Consider the following 21,844-nt stretch of genomic DNA (forward strand, 5'->3'; position numbering starts at 1 on the left):
CTTTCTTTCTTTCTTTCTTTCTTTCTTTCTTTCTTTCTTTCTTTCTTTCTTTCTTCCTTCCTTCCTTCCTTCCTTCCTTCCTTCCTTTCTTTCTTTCTTCCTTCCTTCCTTCCTTCCTTCCTTCCTTCCTTCCTTCCTTCCTTCCTTCCTTCCTTTCTTCCTTTCTTTCTTCCTTTCTTCCTTTCTTTCTTCCTTTCTTTCTTCCTTTCTTTCTTTCTTTCTTTCTTTCTTTCTTTCTTTCTTTCTTTCTTTCTTTCTTTCTTTCTTTCTTTCTTCCTTCCTTCCTTCCTTCCTTCCTTCCTTCCTTCCTTTCTTCCTTCCTTTCTTTCTTCCTTTCTTTCTTTCTTCCTTCCTTCCTTCCTTCCTTCCTTTCTTTCTTTCTTTCTTTCTTTCTTTCTTTCTTTCTTTCTTTCTTTCTTTCTTTCTTTCTTTCTTTCTTTCTTTCTTTCTTTCTCTCTCTCTCTCTCTCTCTCTCTCTCTCTCTCTCTCTCTTTCTTTCTTTCTTTCTTTCTTTCTTTCTTTCTTTCTTTCTTTGTTTTTTTCTTCCTTCCTTCCTTCCTTCCTTCCTTCCTTCCTTCCTTCCTTCCTTCCTTCCTTCCTTCCTTTCTTTCTTGATAGGGTCTTTTGTAGCCCAGGCTGGCCTTGAGCTCCCTATGTAGATGAGGATGACCTTGAAGCTCAAGCCTCTACCAGATGAGTGCTGGGATCCCAGCACTTACTAAGTGCAGGAATTGACCCAGGGACTTACATGCATGCTGGGCAGCACATCACTAGCCACATCCTAGCCCTCAGAAGGTGTGCAGGGGTATCCTCCATTTTATATGTCTGTGTTCATCCATGACTCTTTAATGTGTCACCTGTTGCCTACCAGCCTCTTTTAGTTGAAAATGTTAACTGGATGCTGTATTCTTGTTAGCTTGAGCAGATCTGCTGGGCTTGGTTAGTTGGGTCTGAGGTCTCCCACACATAGGCTTTTTATTTCACTTTGACTTTATGTCGATGATGGGACCAAGTGTGCCATGCTTGCCATGTGGGCACTCTGCCGCAGTGGTGAGCCGCTAGGCCTGCATGCTTTTGTCTTATTAACAAAATTAGAAGAAAATTATTCTGTACATACAGTACTGGGGTTTAATCCAACACCTTAGGCATGTTATGTCGGTGTCCTGAGTTAGATCCACAGCCCAGGCTAGTGTTGAACAAGTGGCTTCATAGCTCCTTCTCTCCAAGCTAGTAATACAGTAATACAACCATGTATTAGCACGCTCGGCTATGAGGTGATTCCTTCCTAGAAAAAGATTATTTTTAGCAGATGTAGAGCTCTTGGATATTTAGAAATCTGAGCACATCTTCACATCTAAATTTAAATAAACAAGTATCTCGGGTGTAAGGGACAAGTGCAGTGAGCAGGGTGTGAGCCGCAGTCCCTCCTCACCTCCCTGTCCTGCTGCTGGAGGTGAGAGGCAGTCAGCCTGCAGCTCTGGTGTCGGCATACCTTCAGGACCCCAGCACAAGTCACTGACAACTGGCTGTGTAATATGGACTGCGTTAGGCTCTCCTGTAATAGACAAATGGGAGGATAGCGATTCTCTCCCTTCCGAAGACTAGCTGACACTTAGCTATAGTGGCGCTTGCTGCTCAGACCTAGAAAGAACTTAATGGATTTGACACTTTTGCTGTGTAGATCAGGCTGGCCTTGAACTCACAGAGATCCACCTCCCTCTACCTCCTGAGTGCTGGGATTGAAAGTGTGCCACCATGTCCAACCTGCATTTTTATTTTACACCAAGGATTGCACCTCAGTGCCAATGAGAGGCCAGAAGACTGTTCATCACCCTGTTGTTGAGGGCTTTGTTGGAGGACATTGTACTCACTGGAGACACACCACATGGCAGGGCAGTTGTCCTCAGGACACTGAGTCTGGTCATATAAATTGTGGTGACAATCATAGTGACCTACAATAATAATTAGATGGTGTAGAAGTCACTGTGGTATTAGTGTGCAAACAGGTGGGTTCAGGGATTCTGGGTTATTCTTGGGCAGAGGTAACACACACTATGAAGGTGTAAGGAAAGGGTAAAGTGGATGGGCGTATGGACAGACATGTTGTCTGTGCGTCTCACCTGTTCTGGGTGCTGCAGCAGTTGGTTTTCTGTCAGATTGGCATAAGGTAGGGTTATCTGGGAAGAGGGCGCCTCAATTGAGAAAATGCCTCTATCAGAGGCAAATCTTTGGGCATCTTCTTGATCAATGACTGATGTAGAAGGGCTATCCCCCTGTGGGCACTGCCACCCCTGGGCAGGTGATCCCAGGTCACATATAAAAGCAAGCTGAGCAAGCCATGGGGAGCAAGCCAGCAAACATCACTCTCTTCCGTCTCCACGGCCCTTCTCTGGCTCCTGCCTTAAGGTCTTGCCCTGACTTCCGTTTCCAGGGGTTGCTGTCAGTCAGGGCCTTTCCAGGAATAGGACACAGACTAGGATAGGAAGTGTGGAGGTTAATCTCAGTCATCCAGCTGACAGGATCCAGGATCACCTAGACATGGACCTGGGGCCAATTGGGCTAATCTTGATTAGGTTAATTGAGGTGGGAATGCCCACCAGTTGTGTGTGGCACCACTCCCTGGGCTGGGGTCCCGACTGTGTGAATAGAATGGTGAGCATTTGCTGTTGTTTTCTGCTTCCTACCTTGGATGCACTGTGACCAGCTGCTGTAAGCCTGTTACAGTGTCTTCCCCATCATCGTGAGCTACACTGCTGAACTGTGTGTCCAGATAAGCTTTTTCTCCCTTAAGTTGTTTCTGTCAGGGTATTTTATCACAGTAACAGGATATGAACTAAGATAGGAACTACTCAAGCCCTTGTGGTAAGGGTATTATTACTATTATTATTGCAGCAGAATATTATATGGTCTGGACTTACTTTAACTCCTTGTGTGGCTAAGGATGACCTTAAACTTCTAATCCTCCTGCCTATACCTCCTGGGTGCTGTGATTAGAGGCATGTGCCAACATGCAGTTTATATGTTCCTGAAAATGGGTTTCATGCAACCGAGCCACATCCCCATTTTCTACCTTTGTCCACTGTGAACTGATTTTTTTACAATGATGTCATTTGTATGTACTGCTCGGAATTCCAAAGGCAGTGTTTATTCGGGTCGTGCTGTATTCTGGTCGTGCTGTAAAGCTGTTGGAAAGAAAGCCAAGACCGATGCGGTAGTAATCGGGTTCTTTGTTTCTCTTGGGTCAGTAAGATGGCTAACATGGTGAGGCTGGGATCAGCTCAGTCTGTACAAACATGAGGACCTGACTTCTAATCGTCAGTACTTATGTACAAAGCTGGGAATAGCATTGTGTGCCTGTGACCCAGCATTGGGCAGACAGACTAGAGGATCCCTGGAGTTTGCTGGCCAGCTAGCCTGGCAGAGTCACTGAGTTCTAGGTTCCGTGAGAAACCCTGTCTCATAAGGTAGACAGTTCCCAAAGAGTGACAACTCAGGTTGGCCTCTGGCATCTGTATGCATATAGATCTGTGCACATGTATACACAAACACACACACAGAGCACACATGTGCACACACATGTATGTACATAAACATACTGTACTGCCTGGTTTTGTGTGTCATCTTGACACAGGCTGGAGTTATCACAGAGAAAGGAGCTTCAGTTGGGGAAGTGCCTCCATGAGATCCAACTGTGGGGCATTTTCTCAATTAGTGATCAAGGCCCCTTGTGGGTGGTTCCACCTTTGGGCTGGTGCTCTTGGGTTCTATAAGAGAGCAGGCTGAGCAAACCAGGGGAAGCAAGCCAGTAAGAAATATCCCTCCATGGCTTCTGCATCAGCTCCTGCTTCCTGACCTGCTTGAGTTCCAGTTCTGACTTCCTTTGGTGATCAACAACAATGTGGAAATGTAAACTGAATAAACTCTTTCCTCCCTAATTTGTTTCTTGTTCATGATGTTTGGGCAGGAATAGAAATCCTGACTAAGACACACACAAACAAGCCAACATACATAGCATACATATGTACACAAACATAAACATATACATATATACACATACACATACCCACACACACAAGCACACACTTGCACACATATACATACATGAGTACATACATGCATTTGCTGTTGTTTTCTGCTTCCTGGGCATAGGTATATTTTCTCAATTGAGAGTTTCTCTCCCAAGTGACTCTATCTTGTGTCAAGTTGACATACAACTAGCCAATATACACCCTTTTTCTGTACTTAAAATAGTTAATCTTGGGCTGTTGAGATACAGCAGGTAAAGACACTTGCTACCATATCTCACAGCCGGAGTCTGACCCTTGCGACCCTTGGGAACCAATTGCTCCTGACCTCCACATGTGTGCTGTGGCATGGGTGGGTATGCATGCACACTAAAATAAAATGGAATAACATACCCTTTGATGTCTTTGATTGTGATAGTTTTATTTGGTTTTGTAAGCATCATATTGCATATTTATTTTGTGTGTAGCATGTGCATACTACAGCACATGCATGGAGACGAGCAGACAACTTTGTGGAGTCTATTGTCTTCTCCCTCTGAGTCCTGGGTATTGAACTCAAGTCTTCTGGCTTGGATTCAGGCGTGCTTCCCATTGAGCCATGTTGCTGGCCTGAAACATGTTATTCTCTATTGGTATGTTGTTTGTATATTTGCTTTTTTAAAAACCTCACGTAATTTATACATGTAGGATATGGCCCATTTCAAATGGTCATCATGTTTGTGACCTGGCTTGAGCAAGGGTGGTTGACTGACACTGTCTTGCCTCTATGCTACAGCTATATTGTTTGTTGGTTGATTTTATGGGTGCTATTGACTCAATGTTAATGTCCAATCCAACACATTGCATTAGGGATACAAATGGGGATAATCTTGTTCAGTTTTGAGGTTGCATTTAGTTTTCTCAAAAAGGTCCCAGTGTGAGTCTTGGATGTAGGTCAGTGTTCCTATGTAAATATGCTTGAGGCCTGTGGGATCATGAAAGGCAGCCTGTTTTCTGGTTAAGCTAGGTTTAAAACCCTGGAGACCCAGCAGATAACTCTGCACGGGACGGTAGGCATTTGCCACGCTCCTAACACCTGACTTGAGGCTGCAGCTCTCCACTCCATAGGTCTGTGGCCATCAGTCACATAAGGGCAGTGCCCCAAGCCCTCCACAGGTAGACATGACCACAGATCATGTAGCCTCAGGACAGATCCCCATCTTAATGAGGTACCTAAAGGCTTGAAGGGCTTAGCTAATTAAGTTCTCCTCCCTGCAAAAGGTATTTAACCTCAGCACCCCTGAGAGAGTGGGGTACGGTTTTACTCATCACAACTCTCCACCATGACAATAAATGCTTTAAAACCATGGCCAGCCTCTTCTCATCCAGACCTACTGTGGTGAGGAACAGTGGAGCAGGTCTTCCTCTGAAGACCTCTCAGCCGTCCAGACACAGTCTCCAGGGCTCCACCAAGCCAAGCCACCTGTTGAACAAGCCAAGGACTCTCTCATTCCCATGGGACCCAGCCGGAGCTCTTGTCCCCCCTCTTTTCCCTTCCGTCCTGGGCTAGAGCCAGCCCTCGGGCCCCCACTCTGTTCTCAGCTCTTTCAAAGCATCACAGCAGTGTCTGTGGTGTCCAACAGCTAGAACCTGCCTCCATGCAGCCTGGGGACCTTGAGCCAATTCCTGCAGTTCCCCAGGGATCCCAGACTGTGCTTCCCCACCTCCAGAGCTGGGTCCCTCGGCTTCTCACAGCCCAGCATCATTGGTGAGGGGTGCGTGCAGTCAAAACTTCCGTCCCACCTTGCCCAGCAACCCAAGCCCTGGGCTGGATGCAGATCACCATTTTAACCGACAGAGGCCTTAAGCTTGATTCCTAGTACTACTACTTGATTCCTCCACACCTCTACCTCCTCCACCTCCTCCACCTCTTCGTCCACCTCCTCCACCTCCTCCACCTCCTCCTCTACCACATCCACCTCCTCCACCTTCACCTCCACCTCCTCCACTTTCACCTATACCTCCTCCACCTCTTCCTCCATCTCTTTCACCTCCTCCTCCACCTCCTCCACCTCCTCCTCCACCTCCTCCTTTACCTCCTCCACCTCCTTCTCCATCTCTTCCACCTCCTCCTCCACCTCCTCCACCTGCTCTACCTACTCCACCTCCTCTACCACCTCTACCTCCTCCACCTCCTCTACTTCTTCCACTACCTGGGTATGTACCATGGTGTATCACCATGCCTGGTTTTATGTGGTAGATTGAACCCAGCTTTGCACATGCTAAGTAGTGCTCCATTGCAAAGCTACAGTGCATTTTAGCTTTTCATCCCATGAACAGGTAGCTCTTAAGTACAGAAGCCTGGGTGATGCTTTTGGATTTTTTGTTTTGTTTTTTGTTTTGTTTTTGTTTTTTTGTTTTTTTGTTTTTTTTGTTTTTTTTGTTTTTTTTTTTTTGATTTGGTTTTTTCAAGACAGGGTTTCTCTGTGTAGCCCTGGCTGTCCTAGAACTCACTCTGTAGACCAGGCTGGCCTCGAACTTAGAAATCCGCCTGCCTCTGCCTCCCAGAGTGCTGGGATTACACAGGCGTGCGCCACCACCGCCTGGCCGGATGATTTTTTTTTTTTTAACTGAAACATCTACTGTTATTAAGGACCTCACTCGTTTAGAACATGCCCCAACTCATTAACTTGGATGTAAATTGGGTGTGATAATTTCATTGAGACAATCAGCCTTCCACAGAGAAGTTAAAGAACATTTAGCAGAGTGAATTCTGGGAAATACAGACAGCTAAGCAGATGCAGCCTGGAGGGAAGCAGGTGCTATTTGCTGTTGCGCGGATTAGCACCTTACCTGAAGAGGCAGGGAGCAGTCAAAGCTTCCCTGATGTGGTTACATAGGCAGCTCTCTGTGTGCGTCCATGTGACGTGTTAGACACAAGCAGACATGTGCCTGGGTAGGTCAGACCGAGGGGCCCACAGGGCCTGTTGACATGGCCTGGCCTCTGACTTGGTGTCATGCTAAGTAATTACAGAGCAATACTACCTGGGTTTTTCTGCTGTGTTAACTTAGTTGTGACCTGTGTGTGTTGGGAGCCAGGGCTTCTGGTGCCAGTGAACCCTAGGATTGTTGCTTGCCTGCATTCCATTCTCCTCAGGGGCCTGGTTTTACCTGGAGCTGGCCATGCAGTTACTGACCTATGCTTTGGAGGCAAGCAAAGTGCTAGGAATTGTTGAACGGGTGGTTGAGTTTCCCGAGATTCATGTGAAGCCGGAGGCTCCACCTATAAACACTGTAGAGCTGTTTTTCCTAAGATTGGGTCCTGGTCTGGCTCCAGTTTTGGTTTCTGTGGATTTCAGGTAATTCTGTGTCTGCCTCAGCTTTCAGGAAGCCCTCAGATACTTGCATGCCTGCTTGAGTATGTGGAGGAGTGGCAGATACAGAGCTAATGTTTAGGAGTACTTCTGCCCCACAAAGGGATGTCTCATTGTGGGCGGGCCCTGAATCCTGCGCTTTGTAATCATGGAGAAGTACAAGGGGGCAGGGGTGGAGCACATAGTGGGTACCAAACCCCTGCTGGCTGCAGATGCTCCAGGAAAGACAAGCTAAGAAGCCAGGAGTTAGGTGTGGAGATAATAGAACCTTCCTAATCAGGTCTCATAATGTTGTTGGGCAGTTACTGAAGTAGGTGTGAAGATGTTTCACCACCCACAGGGTGATCACACTTGCACAGGACTGGGGCAGGCATGGTGATGGGTGGAGCTAAATGCTGGGTGGTCTAATGGCCTTTGCACTGGGCCCCTCTGTCTGCCTTTGTCACAGTGAGGTCATAACTCCAAAGTTATTACCATCTGGTCACAGAATGTTGGCCTGGGCTTACCCATTTCACTCCCCGTGCCACCCCAATTTAAAGTCTTTTTGTGTGGTCTCTGTCCTTACTTTTCCCCCTCAGAGCAGTGCAGAGGCTCTAGGATGGGGCCTCTCTGTCTCCTCTAGCCTTTGTGTTTGTTCCTTCTCTCTTAAAACTGTCCGTCCGTCTGTTTGTTCGTTCTTTACTTACTTCCTTCATTTTTGAGGCAGGTCTCGCTAACTAACCTTGTCTGGCCTGAAGTTTGCTATGTAGACCAGGTTGGCCTTGAACTCACTAAGATTCACCTGCCTCTGCCTTCTCAGTGCTGGGATTAAAGGTGTGCACCGCAGTGTCCCACCTTCTCTCCCACCTTTGTATTACCAGAGCTCAGAACAAGGCCTGCTACCTAGGAGCTCCAGTGGCTGCTCAGAGTGGAGCAGCTCAGAAGACCCGGCTGGGCACAGGCCCAAGAACTTAGGGAGAGCCTGAGAATGTGGTTGCTCTGCCCTCATCTCTTCGTGGGCATGTTCTGAATCTCCCATTTCTTTGCTTATTGAGAAATTCAATTAAATGCACAGCAATTGTAATTTAATCGAAAATGTTGTTAATTCTAGATAAGTATCCACGATATAATCTCTTTTAATACAATAAGGAACAAAAGGAAGAATTCGCATGGCAGTAAGTACCAGGCCATGAAATTACAGTTTCCAGTTGGGCTTGCTGGTAGATTCAGCCTCTGAGAATGTCATCTTTTGTGCTTTGTAAACTATGGAATGGGACTTAAGAGTTGAGACTTGTGGATTGGATGTTGTTAACTCCAGCCCTTCCCCACACGACTGATTTGTTTTTAAATTGGCTTTGCACCACCTCCTGGTTGGCACACCTCCTGGTTGGCACCCTTTCTGTGGTTCCTCCAGCACTGGTCCTGATGGTATGTATCCCTGACTTACGTGATTCATACATGAGTGGGGGTGGGGCTTTCAGAGCTCCCCAGGTCTGCACATCCAGGTGTCACCCAAGTCACACCTGCTGGCTCGCCTGAAGCTCTGGAGCCCACTGTGCTGCTGCTCCCTTCCCAGGTGGATTGATGAGTCCCTGCTTCTTCTCAGGGTGACCTGTCTGTGTGCCCAGTTTGAAGCCGTCCTTCAGCATGGCATGAAGAGGAGCCGAGGATTAGCACTCACAGCTGCAGCCCTCAAACAGGCAGCAGGCTTCGCCAGCAAAACCGAGACAGGTACTCAATTCCACTTCTGACTTGTGGCTAGTTTAGTCTCTCCATAGCAGGCTCGTGTGTGGGCCTGGGCATGTGCTGTGCCGAAAATCCCTGGAGTGAGACACAGAAGCAAAGTCACTGCTGACTGCTCCTTAAGTGAGCCATTCTGTGTACGTGATTCTCAGAGCCACGTTTCACCAGCTCCTCTGGGTTTGGTGGCCTACAGCCGTGGTGCTTATACTACCAGTGGGGCGGAGGGTAGCAATTATTGGGAAATTAATAATCTGTTTTAATTTGATGCATGGAGATAGTATGGCGTTGCATAATTAAATGTGTTCAGCAGCACCAGAAACCCTGCAGGTCTCAAAGCTCAGAGTTCTGCTGTTATCCATTTCAGTGTTGTAAAACACTGTCCCTGAAGATAGGGAACACTTGGTGCCTAGTGGGACCCTGCCCCTTGGGCGGTCTTAGATGTAGCTCTTTTCACTTCCTAGAAGTAGCATAGGTCTTCGCTGCTTCTGCTGTGTTGGTGAGGAAGCCGGCCGGCGAGGATTCTGCTCTGGCCTTGAACTTGGAAATTAATTGTGTTATACAGAGATTGCCAGGCCTGAAAGGCAGGTTTTTTGAGACCCTCCTTGTGGGCGACATCTCTAGTTCCTGATTCTTCTTTGTCCCCACATTGATGCACACATTACTGCTGAGGAAAAAACGTTAGCCCTCCTTACACCAGAAAGGCAGAGCAGGTGCACGTGGTGGGCGTGTCTGTGGGAGTCCAGCTGAAGCCTCTCTTCTCTGAGGCAGGGGTCTCCTGTGTCCCTTGAACACACATTCTTGTCAGCTGCTTTCGTGACACATGGCCTCACTGGAGGCCGGTGGGCTGCCTGTTGGACTTTCAGCCTCGGGCTTGGCCTTGCAGTCCTCTTGCCTCAGCCTCGCTGGTGTTGGTGACAGATGTGTGCCACCACACCTAGTTCTAGGCCTTCTTTCCTTCCTTTCTCTCAGCTTTTCAGCAAACCGTTGATTCCTGTTTATCTAATGAGTAGCTCATTTTCAGAAATGAATGTTCAAGATCAAGAGACTGGGTTTGGGGAATTCCTTTCAGTGCTGAATTTCACACCAGAATGCTAGCACTATGGAGTTGGAGGCTTGAGGATAAGAATTTGAGGCTAACCTGGGCTTTGTTAGATCCTGTCCCAAAAACCAAACCAAGACAAGACAGGTAAGGGGGAGGCTGATCCTAAGAATCTGGTGCAAAGGCCTCAGTGACTGTCAGTGGGCTTCTGCCAGCGGCCTCGCCCACCTTGTTGCTGGTGTCAGTAGTTTATAGTGTGGCCTGGAGCTCTCCTGGGATGCATCCTCTGCCGCCTATTCCTGCTTCCTAAGGGGGAATTAGTGTTTGGGCTGCTTGGTAAGATTTCCCTATGTCTGCTGAGCCTCCTTTTCTGGTTCCACCTTGGCTTGTTAGATCGTTACCTTAATCTATGGGGCAACCAGCGAGGTCAGCTGCTGGCCACAGAGGCAAGCTGGATCTGGGGTGAGTCTGACCTTGTGGGAGCTCAGCTGTAGTGCAGCACACAGGCAAAGCATGGGCTTCTGAGGGTGGTTGGCACCTGGGCTGGCAGGCTCCTTGGTAATGCGGACTTGCATTGCTCCGATGACCTGTCCTCCTCCAACACCCTGAGCTGTCAGTTTCCCTCACCTCCTCCCCCTGCTCCTCTTCCTGCTCCTGCTCCTGCCCCTGCCCCTGCTCCTGCTCCTCCTCCCCCTGCTCCTCTTCCTGCTCCTCCTCTTCCCCCCCTCTTCCTCCTGTTCCTCCCCTTCTCCTCTTCCTCCCCCTCCCCCTCCTCCACCTGCTCCTCCCCTTCTCCTCCTCCTCCCCCCCTCCTCCTCCTCCTCTTCCTCCTCCTCCTCCTCCTTTTCCTCCTCCTCCTCTTCCTCTTCCTTTTCCTCCTCCTCCTCTTCCTCCTCCTTTTCCTCCTCCTCCTCTTCCTCCTCCTTCTCCTCCTCCAGTTCTGACCTCTCAGCCACACAGGGAGAGAGCCTTTCCTGTCCCTCACACACTAGATTTTTTGCCTCTTGCTGGTAGACTCTGATAGCCAGGAAAGCCCTGAGGCCTTCGTAGCATCCCAGGTGTCCCCACTTGCTTCGACTTTGGCTTTGCATGAGTTCCCTTCTGTACCTTGGAAGGTTGGGGCACAGGCTCTGCTGTTTTATACTGAGTTGGATGCACAGCTGTGCCAACTAGAAGCTGGAGACAGAGCAAGTTGGCTTAGCCTTGGGGGGTGGCTGCCAAGGCTTCGTTGTCATCTCTTTGTTGGCTGCTTTAATTAACCATTCACTGGCTGCTAGACTGGCCTTGGCTCATTAAGACCTCTTTCCTTGCAGGAAGTGATTAAGAGCCTCCCAAGGGAGGGGGGCTGAGGTGGTTTCTCAGCTGAGGTCAGGTCAGTGGCTTCTTGTGGTTGGTTGGGGAGCCAGGGGAGCGGCCCTTTATAGATGTCAGTCCCTGCTCCCCAAGACAGAGCTTAGGGGTTGTGACCAGTGGCTGAAGTTTGACAGGGTTTGACATCTATCTCAGTGACTTGTCAGATGGGCACCAGTGGGGACATCTCCCAGACTCTTGTTTCCTCATTGTAAGATGAGGTGGTTGCAGGCCGTGCCTCACAGAGGGGTGGTCAGGCATGTGAAAAAATTCCAGGTCCAGGTTCAGGCATCCTGCATTTCAGTCATCTTCTGAGTATTTGATACTGTCCTTGTATTATGAATAATGGTGCAGGCTTAAGTTAGCCCATGAGGCTGCTGTATCAGCTCTGTTTACAGATGAGAAGCATGGTCTTCCCCTGCTGGGTACTAGCTCAGTGATGGCTGTTTGTCCAACATGTGCGAGTTCATATGTTCAATCCCAGCACCATAAACAAAACAAATTCATTTCCCTCTGATGACAGAGAAGCTCCACCTCAGAGTAATGACTGAAAAGAATGATCTCATTGGTAGAGAATGTAGTGTGCCTGCCAAGGATTTGGTCGTCTGGGCTTGGGTGTATGGATGGCTGGGCTTAGTAACTCATTTACATATGTATGTGTGTATGTGTGTGTGTGTGTGTGTGTGTGTGTGTGTGTGTGTGTGTATGTGTGTTCTATCATTTACTGTTTGTTTGTTTGTTTTTTGAGACAGGGTTTCTCTGTGTAACAGAGCCCTGGCTGTGCTGGAATTCAGTCTGTAGACCAGGCTGGCTTCGAACTCACCTGCCTCTGCCTCCTAAGTGCTGGGAGTAAAGTTGTACCCCACCACTCCTGGCTTACTTTTAAGTTTCTAACACTTAAAAATTGTGGATTTCATGTTGCTATAGAGATTTGTACTTTAACTTTCAGCCCGCTGTTCCGGGCCTACACTTGCTCTGTGGCTGGGTTGGAGCAGAGCACACTGGCTTCTGCAGGGTGGGTAAAGGTGCTTCCTCATTCTCACCATGGCCCACCTCCCTGCTGCCTCTGAAAGCTTGCTTGTGATAGTGTCGGTGTTGTCTGCTGTCCTCGCTGTCAGGATCAGGAGGTGGGAGCTACTACTGATCCCACAGGTCGGTAGTTCGCTGCTGTCTTTCAGATCATGGCCCAGAATAAAGGAAGTAGATTTGAGTACCTGAAGTTTCTGAGGACGCCTTCCAGATTCCCTCTGTGACCTGTCCTGAGGGCTGAGTGAGGATGCAGAAGCATTGTGTGTCTTCCTGTTCATGCATGTGTGGAGGACAGAGGTGGAGAACGGCAGATGTTTCCTCTATTGCTTTCTTGCTTTCTCTCTCTCTCTCTCTCTCTCTCTCTCTCTCTCTCTCTCTCTCTCTCTCTCTCTCCCCCCAAGACAGGGTTTCTCTATATATAGCCCTGGTTGTCCTAGAACTCACTCTGTAGACCAGGCTGGCCTGGAACTCAGAGATTCGCCTGCCTCTGCCTCCCAAGTGCTGGGATTAAAGGCGTGCGGCACCACCACCCGTCTCCTCTATTGCTTTCTATGTTACCAGTTTTCTTGTTTTTGAGATGGGGTCTCATTACATCTGGTGCTCACCAGTTGACTAAACTGGCTGGCTTAATGGTCATCAGGGATACTCCTGCCGCTCTCTACCAGTTCTGGGGTTGTAACACCTGGGTAGCTGCTTTCCTTTCTTTATTGTGTGTGTGTGTGTGTGTGTGTGTGTGTGTGTGTAGATGCATGCAATGGCTTCAATATATAGGTCAGAAGACAATTGTGGTAGTTGGTTCTTTCCTTTCATGCAGGCTCAGGGCCTGAACTCAGGCTCCTGGTAGCAGGTACCTTTACCTACTGGTCCATCTTTTCATGTTGAAATAGGTGTTTCAGCCCACAAATGACTTTTTTTGAGGTTGTTTGGGATTTGAACTCAGGTCTTCATGCTTGAACAGCAAGCACTCTTCTTACTGAGCCAATTTCCTACCCTCACGGTGTATGTTTATAACCTCAACTTTGGTGAAGGGTTGACTATAAGGTAGATACACAAACACGTAAAACGCTGCATGCAGTCTCGCTCTTCTTAAGCCATGTATGTTCCGACCACTTGGGTCATCACCCCAGCCTTGCCAACAGTGCCCCTAGCTTCTCACACAGGCCTTTGTGTTTTCTCATTTTGGAAGAAACATCATAGTCTTATTTGTGTGGACTTTCAGCATTGCTTTGTGAGTTCTGCTGGGCTGTGAATCCCATAGCTGATCCACCTCCCCCGATGGTCAGTGCTTTGTAGGCTATTGATCTGCTTTCCCACGGGATGCTCTGGGCCACTGTCACTCTGTAGCAGTGTCCCTGGGCTGTTTGCGTGTTTGTGGTTTTGGGGTTTTGGAGGTAAAGCGATGAGTCATGGGGCTCACATACCTGAGCTGGAGACAGAGGTTTTACTTCTGTCAGCAGGAGCTCTTGTACCAGACTTTGGGGGTTCTACATCCTTTAATCCCTGCACTGGGGAGGTGGAGGAGGTGGATCTCCGTGAGTTCAAAGCCAGTCTGGTCTACATAGTGAGTTTCAGGACATAGCCAGAATTTCATGAGGTGACCCTATTTCCCCTCTCCCCAAAAGAAAGAGAATCAATAGAAATCAGTTTATTCTACAATAATAGATGTAAAATATTAAAATCAAATCCAGTGATACATAAAAAGAACGTGCGTCATTACCTAGCTGGGTGTGCTGGGTGTGCTGCTGGGTGTGCTGCTGGGTGTGCTGCTGGGTGTGCTGCTGGGTGTGCTGCTGGGTGTGCTGGGTGTGCTGGTGTGGCCCAGTACAGTCCTCAGCTGCAGCAGATTCAGAAAGAGCATATGATAAAATGCAAGCTACCAAAGGACAGAAACTCTTAGCAGTGTGTTCCCCAGCAGAAAGGAATGTTCCCAACCTTATGAAGTCCTCTGAGATCAGGATCATGACACACAAGCCCACATTTCCACTGTAGTTTGGTGGCATATGGCAGATCTGCCCAGCACAACAAAGCAAGAGAAGAAAAAGGAAACTTCATTCTCTGCAAAGGCTCTGTGAGGAAGGCAAAGAAAGCCTGGCTGTAGAGCAAGGCCTCACCTCAGGAGAAGAAAGGCAGCCAGGTGGGAAATGGACTGTAAGTCACTTCTGTGCAGAAATGAGAGGACCTGAGTTCAAATTCCTGGGACTCACATGCCAAAAGGCCAGGTGCGGCACTCCTGTGAGGAGCTGGAGGTGCGACCAGAAAATACCCCAAGCTCATGGGTCAGACAACCTGTCACATACAACCTATCAGTCACACATAGCCTGTTGCACACAGCAGACAAATAACACAGTAACCCTGCCTCAAACAGGTGCAAGGCTGTTTTCTGACCTCCACATATATGCTGTGGCACATAGCATTCATACACACCTAAATACATGTGTCTGTGCACACGGATACATGTATATTACATGTAAATAAAATTTTTAAAAATTTTAGAGAAGAGGAAAGAAGTATAAATATAAAAACTCTATAAATTATTACAGTTAATTTAGTAAGGTTATTACATACATGATTAATAAACAAAAAGTAACTGCATATCTGGGTATCAAAAAAATTAAGAAGTATTTTTAGATGCTACTTTTAACAACATAAAAAAGTCTCAAATATCTAGAAATTCTCAAGCAACAACACTCATGGATGCCATAAAACACTAAGAAACCACAGGACATCAACAAAGCAGGGCTTCTTAAAGGTCACAGGCTGGAATGTTCACGTTTACAAGCATGTTAATTAGTCTTGTTTAGTTTTGGACCTGGGACTAGGGACTGAGCTGCATATTTTATCTAGCAGAGCAGAGTAGCCTGGCCTCCTGGTCCTCCCAGCAGAGCAGACCTGGCTTCCTGGTCCTCCCAGCAGAGCAGACCTGGCCTCCTGGTCCTCCCAGCAGAGCAGCCTGGCCTCCTGGTCATCCCAGCAGAGCAGACCTGGCTTCCTGGTCCTCCCAGCAGAGCAGACCTGGCCTCCGGGTCCTCCCAGCAGAGCAGACCTGGCTTCCTGGTCCTCCCAGCAGAGCAGACCTGGCCTCCTGGTCCTCCCAGCATCTCAGTCCCTGCCTTGTACACCCTGCCCTCAACCTTGACTTTTCCAGCCTAGGGGTTGGGCTGCTGTTACTCCAGAGGCTCCTTCCTATATGATCCAGATATTTTGTGCACTCTCTTCCTCCTCCTCCTCTCCCTCTTCTTCCTCCTCTTCCTTCTCTTCCTTCTCTCTGCACAGGCACCCTTTCTTTCTTTCCCTCCTTCCCCCCCAGCTCTCCATGGCCAACTCCTCTGGCCTCAATCCTTGGGGCCAGTGAACTCGCCAGAGAGCAGCTTCCCAATAAACCTGCCTTTAATATATTTTAATCTGGCTTGAGTTGGCTCCTTTCACTGGTGGAAAAATAACCTAGTCTCAGGTTGATCTCCTAATTTAATGCAATCACAACTATGGTTATAACAGTGATTTTTTTTGATGTATGTGGAAATGGACAAGATGATTCAAAATGCAGAAATCAAAGAACAGTCACAACAATCTGAAACAACAAAGTCGAAGATTTACACTTACCAGATAGAAAGACTTCTCTTAAAATTACAGTATAGGAGACAAGGTGCCATTGCTAAAATCACTTACTAGTAGGACATAAACATTGTGTGCTGGCTAGGATTATGTCAGCCTGACACAAGCTAGAGTCATCAGACAGCAGAGAGGAGGGAGCCTCAAGTGGGAAAATGCTTCTGTAAGATCAGGCTGTAGGTAAGCCTGTAGGGCATTTCTTAGTGATCCCTGGGGGAGGGCTTAGTCCATTGTGAGTAATACCATCCCTAGGTTGGTGCTCCTGGGTTCTATAAAAAAGCAGTCAAGCAACCCAGGAGGAGCAAGCCAGTAAGCAGCACCTCTCTATGCCCTCTACATCAGCTCCTGCCTCCAGGTTCCTTCCCTGTTTGAGCTCCTGTCCTGACTTCTTTCAATGATAAACAGTGATGTGGAAGTGTAAGTCAAATAAATCCTTTCCTCCCCAAGTTACTTTTGGTCATGGTGTTTCATTGCAGCAAGAGAAACCCTGACTAGGATATATGGTGTACCTCTCCTCCTAAGGTGCCAATGACAAACCAAGGCAGGGTTCTGCTAGATTCATTTGGGCCTCCTCACAGAGCACAGGGTATGGTCTACTTACAGGGGTGTAGGTCCTTCTCTCTTCACACCGAGGAGGCCATCCTGGAAAGCCTTTATCCAGGAGGGATGAGGGGTTCCTCACAGCTAGTGAGATTGAGCCCCCTTCACTAGTTTTCCTCCCCAATATACTGTAGCCCCTCCACATGTAATTAAGGCAGAATAATAAAGAACAGGTAGTGGGAGGCTGAAGACTCAGGTGAGAGGCTGCTGACCCTTCCACTGCGCTCTGAAGGGATTTAACAGTCAACTCCCCACGGTGCTAGTGTTGGCTAGGAGGACAGTCACAGCAGTGCTATTGGCACAATGGTTCAAAGACTATCAAGATATCATGTCCAGAAGAAAAAAAATGCCTGGACACTTGATTTATGACCAGAGGGATGTTTCACGGCAGTTGAAGAATAGTTAATAAATAGCTCTCCATCAGTTAGACGTCTAACTGATGAATGGAAGAATAAAATTTCAGGATTTTATTCTCACACACATGATTCTCAACCAACTCTGACAATCCTTAGCAAGGACTTGTTAAGCAGATCCAGCAGAAGCCAGCTGATGTGATGAAAGGTGAACTAGGCTGTGAACAGGGGCTACTCCGTTCATCAAAAGATTTTACTAATGCTGTTGGGTAAGCTTCAGAGTGGAGGGAGTGTGCAGAGCCTGTGTCCAGAGGGAAGGGTTGTATCTACAGTGTGTACAGAGCTCACGTAAATTACAGGAACGGAGCCCAAGAGGGAAATGGGCCAAAGTTTTAAAGAACGTTATAAAAGAGGGTCTCTGGGTGGCAGACAGGCCTAAGAAACAGGGTACAAAAGTATTAGTCATCAGGAAATGACAAAACCCTGAGGATAATAGTAGGTGTCACATGATTTTCTTAAACTTTTATCACTTGGAACTGTGGTTTATCTGGCTTTGTAAAACAAGGTGCAAAATGCTTGTTTATTTATTTTTCCTATATCTGGTTAAGTTTGTACACAGTGTGCATTTTTCTTCCTCAAGTTTAATAATTAACTCATAAAGAACTTGTGACTCCTCCCCCCTCACCATGGTTATGATTTGTTACTTCCAGTCGTGTGACTGCCTTTAGGCAGATAAGATGGCGGTGTTTCTCAGTGGTTTCCATTCTCGGCTGTGGAATGGCCTGTGGATGGTTTTGGATCTGAGTGAAGTGCTGCTGGACCTGCGGTTTCTTTGTATTAAGCGTCCTGTCGCTCTAGTTCTCACCTAGCTCTTTACTAGGTGGAGAGCTGTTCGGAGTTTCTGTTTGGGAGTTTGGCGAGTTCTATAAGGAAGATGCCTGCTGCTCTTAGCATTTCAGATCTGTTAGCTTGTAATTGCTCATCAAAGTTTTGAGGGCATGGCATTTTTAAATTAAAAATTGGCAGCTTGTTTATTTCAAATGGAAGAAGCGTATTGCTTGTAGTTCTGGGGTGGAAAATCTGAGGTCAGATTTTCATATTTTATATGAAAAAGTGATCATATTTCAAGTCAGGACTCATGGCCCTGGGTAGAGCCAAGTTTGCTTTTTATAACCACCCTCTCCAGAGAATTCACTTGGGGGGTCCCAAGAAAACTATCAATGCTTTCCAAAGACAGTGCCATCCATGACCTTACCTCCCAACATGGCTGCATTGAGGCCCACGCTCTCAAGACATGAGCTTTGGAAACACTCTCAAACCACAGCCAAGGCCCAGCCACTGCTTATAATCACGTCTCTTAGCAACATGTGCTGTCAGGCTGCAAGGTAAGTTGGCAGATAAAGGTGCTTGCCAGCCAGCCAGACAACCTGAGTTTGATTCCCAGGGACCTACAATAGGGGAAAGAACACCTAATCCCACAAGTTGTCTTCTAACCTTCACACGTGAGCAATTATTGCACATATGCCAACTACCTTCCTCAAGTAACCAGGTAAAAACTGTTTAAAGTATGATCCTGTTTGTCTACTAAAGGACACATAGCAAACAACTCCCATGTAGCAGAAGAGCCCTGTCCTTACAACTTCCTACCCCCACATTGAAACACACACACATACACACACACACACACACACACACACACACACACACCACAAAGCATAGAAAACATCTCTTCATAGAAGCGTAGTTTGTCAGAGTGTCCCACAGTATACCCTTTTGTCCACACATCTTTGCTTGCAAATGTCCATTGCAATGAGTCATTGATTTGGCTCCAGATCTTTGGCTTCAGTGACACCATCCATATTGGATCCCCATGGGGACTCCTCCTGGTTATCCTGTTGTTGCCCTGTGTCATGGAGATTCTGCAGCTTTGGATCAGTTTTCAAGCATCTCATTCAAGCATCTCAGTGGTTCAGAGATGATACAGATTCTGGGGTGGGTCCATTCAGAGCCCTGGACCTGGGCCTAGGTCTGGTGGCACTTAAGCAGCTCAGTATGGCGCTCCCTTATCCATATCAGCAGGGTGAGCTCTCCAGCACTGCTCCAGCTAGGCCACCCACCGTCTCCAGCCGCAGGCCGCAGCCCCAGCTCTCCTGCCCTCGTGGCCTCGGGGCCAGCTCCTCTGTGCTGCCCAGTCAAGGCTTGGGCTGCTCTCCCATGTGCTGTAGCCTGTAAGGGGCTAGTCCAGCTCTCCTGCTCTCACACCCCCGGGCTGGCTCGCCTGTGCCTTCACTGTCTGGGCCAGCTCCACTGTGTTGTCAGGTGAGGTGCAGGGCCTGCTCTCCTGTCCTCAGGTCTTCGGGCCAGCTCTCTCAACTACCACAGGTATGGAGGGGACAGAGGAGAGGCATCACCCCCACACCCATGCCACCTCATGGCTAGTTCTCTAATGCTCTCTCGGCTCCAGGCTGCCTCACTCGCACCCCACCACCAGTCCGCTCTGCTGTGTTGTCAGGTGAGGTGTGGGGCCTGCTCTCTTGAGTGCTGCATCTGGTGACAGACAGGGCAAGTTTTCCTGTGCTCCTGACCCTGTGAGCAGATTTTCTGACTGTTGGATGTGTCAAGGGGTGCGGCATCACTGTGTGTGCATGCTACCTTATGTCAGACCAGTGGAGGGTCACCCTCCCACAGTTACAGCCTTGGAGCTGGCTTATCCACGCCTGACACCAAGGCCAACACCACGGAGCTTCTCTGCTGACTGCTGTCATCAGTGAGAGTGGGGGGGGGGGGAGAAGAGGGGGGAGGGGCAGCTCTTTAGAACTCAAAGCTAGTAAGGGGTGGGGCAAGTTCTGCACAGCCCCTGGACATCCATGTGGTCCCCAGCCCAGCGGTTGTGCTGACTGTAGATGTTCTCTAGTTCTCTCTCTATGAGCTATGGATAGCAACATGGACTATGTAGCAACAGACCCAGATGTGGCCCTCAGTGGCAGCTCTGGCTGGGACCTCACCATGGCCCCAGGCGGTGGGCTGGCCACTCCCAACAGGCTCCGCCTCCAGGCTCCAGTTCCATCTTTCTTCTAAAGCTCCAGCTGCTCCACTTCTCTTTTGTTAAGGACAACACCACCAACAAGCTCTTTTTTTTGCCCGTTGCCTTTTTTTTATTCCCCCAAATTGTTCATTTATTTTTATTTTTTGAGACAGCATTTCTTTGCAGCCCTGGCTTTCCTGGTACTCGCTCTGTAGATCAGGCTGGCCTTGAATGTTCTGAGATCTGCCTGCCTCTGCCTCCTGAGTGCTGGAATTAAAGGCATGAGCTACCACTGCCTGGCAATTCATTTAGTTTTATTCTATGTACATTGGCATTTTAACTGTATGTAGGTCTGTGTAAGGGTGTCAGAATCCCTGGAACAGGAATTACAGGCAGTTAAGCTGCCATGTGGGTGCTGGGAATTGAACCTTTGTCCTCTGGAAGAGCAGCAGTGTTCTTAACCGCCGGAGCCATCTCTCCAGCCCCCCACTCACAGATTCTTAATTCAAAGTATCACATATATGGCCCCAACACCTCTTGCTTCGCTCTGAAGCCTCACAGGCCAGTCTGCTGGCTGCTTTGATCCTAGCATAATCTGCCATGTCCCTGTGGTAGCCGATTAAGCTCCAAACACTTATGGTTCTTCTAGTCCAGAGTTCAAAGTCACCCCCAGTCCTTGGAAAACATTATCAGGTCTGTCACAACAGCATCCCCCCAGTCTCGTGGCAATTTGAAATTTCTTTTTTTTTTGTTTGTTTGTTTTTTGGTTTTTTTTTTTTTTTTTTTTTGGATTTGGTTTTTTCGAGACAGGGTTTCTCTGTGTAGCCCTGGCTATCCTGGAACTCACTCTGTAGACCAGGCTGGCCTCGAACTCAGAAATCCACCTGCCTCTGCTTCCCAGAGTGCTGGGATTACAGGCGTGCGCCACCAACTGCCCGGCAGTTTTGAAATTTCTAACATGAGGGACCCAGAGTAGTGTCAATGAAGCCATTGAGGGTGTCTTCAGAACTGCAGCTCGGCGCCCCAGGAAGGGTGCTGCTCAGGTTTTGTCAGTTAGGGATGAGTTAAAGTCATCTGGGAAGAGTGAATCTCAGTTGAGAAAGTGCCCCCATCTTATTGGCATATAGGCAAGCTTATGCACATGTTTTTTTTTTTTTTATTATTAATGAGTGATTTGAGCAGGGCCAGCCCTCTGTGGGCAGTGCCATCCCTGGATGGGGCCTAGGTGGTATAAGAAAACAGGATGAGCGAGATTTGGAAAGCAAGCCAAAAAACTTTAGTCCACCATGGTCTCTGCTTGACTTCCTGTCCTGACTTCTTTCAGTGGGCCATGGACCAAATAGACCCTTCCTTCCCCGAGCTGCTCTTGGCCCTGTGTTTTATGACAGCAGTAGAACTAAGTAGGAACTAAGGCAGCCAGCAGGTAGCCGCTCTAGGAGTCCTGCTCAGGTCTCTGAGATGCGATTTTGAGGTTCTGGCACTGATTATTTGTGATGGCATGCATGTTGTTCCGGAAAGACGGCCTCCTGGTGATCAGGACTCCGAATTCAGGAGCAAGTTGGTTAAGCAAGCATATAGAGCAACTGTTGGCCACTTAGGGTGGAGATCAGCTTTGTAAATAATGTTTTATTGGAACACAACTCTTTGGGTCAGTTACTACAGAGACCTCATAGCCCATGTGTGAAGTGTTTACCTGTTGGCCCTTTGCAGAAAAGAACATCCCATGTGTGTCTTCTAGA

The 21,844-nt window shown here is 48.1% G+C and overlaps 1 protein-coding gene across 3 annotated transcripts in view; it reads left to right on the plus strand.

The window, feature by feature from the left end:
• Snx29 (sorting nexin 29) overlaps positions 1–21,844 on the plus strand; it is a 397,982-nt gene that overhangs the window by 31,207 nt on the left and 344,931 nt on the right. For all 3 annotated transcript variants that reach the window (XM_052197693.1, XM_052197692.1, XM_052197691.1), the window contains exon 4: positions 8,964–9,088. In XM_052197693.1, coding sequence (XP_052053653.1) covers positions 8,964–9,088 — 125 coding nt within the window. The remainder of the gene's footprint in view (positions 1–8,963; positions 9,089–21,844) is intronic.

The sequence above is a fragment of the Apodemus sylvaticus genome, chromosome 10 (assembly GCF_947179515.1).
Source record: "Apodemus sylvaticus chromosome 10, mApoSyl1.1, whole genome shotgun sequence".
Lineage (NCBI taxonomy): Eukaryota > Metazoa > Chordata > Mammalia > Rodentia > Muridae > Apodemus > Apodemus sylvaticus.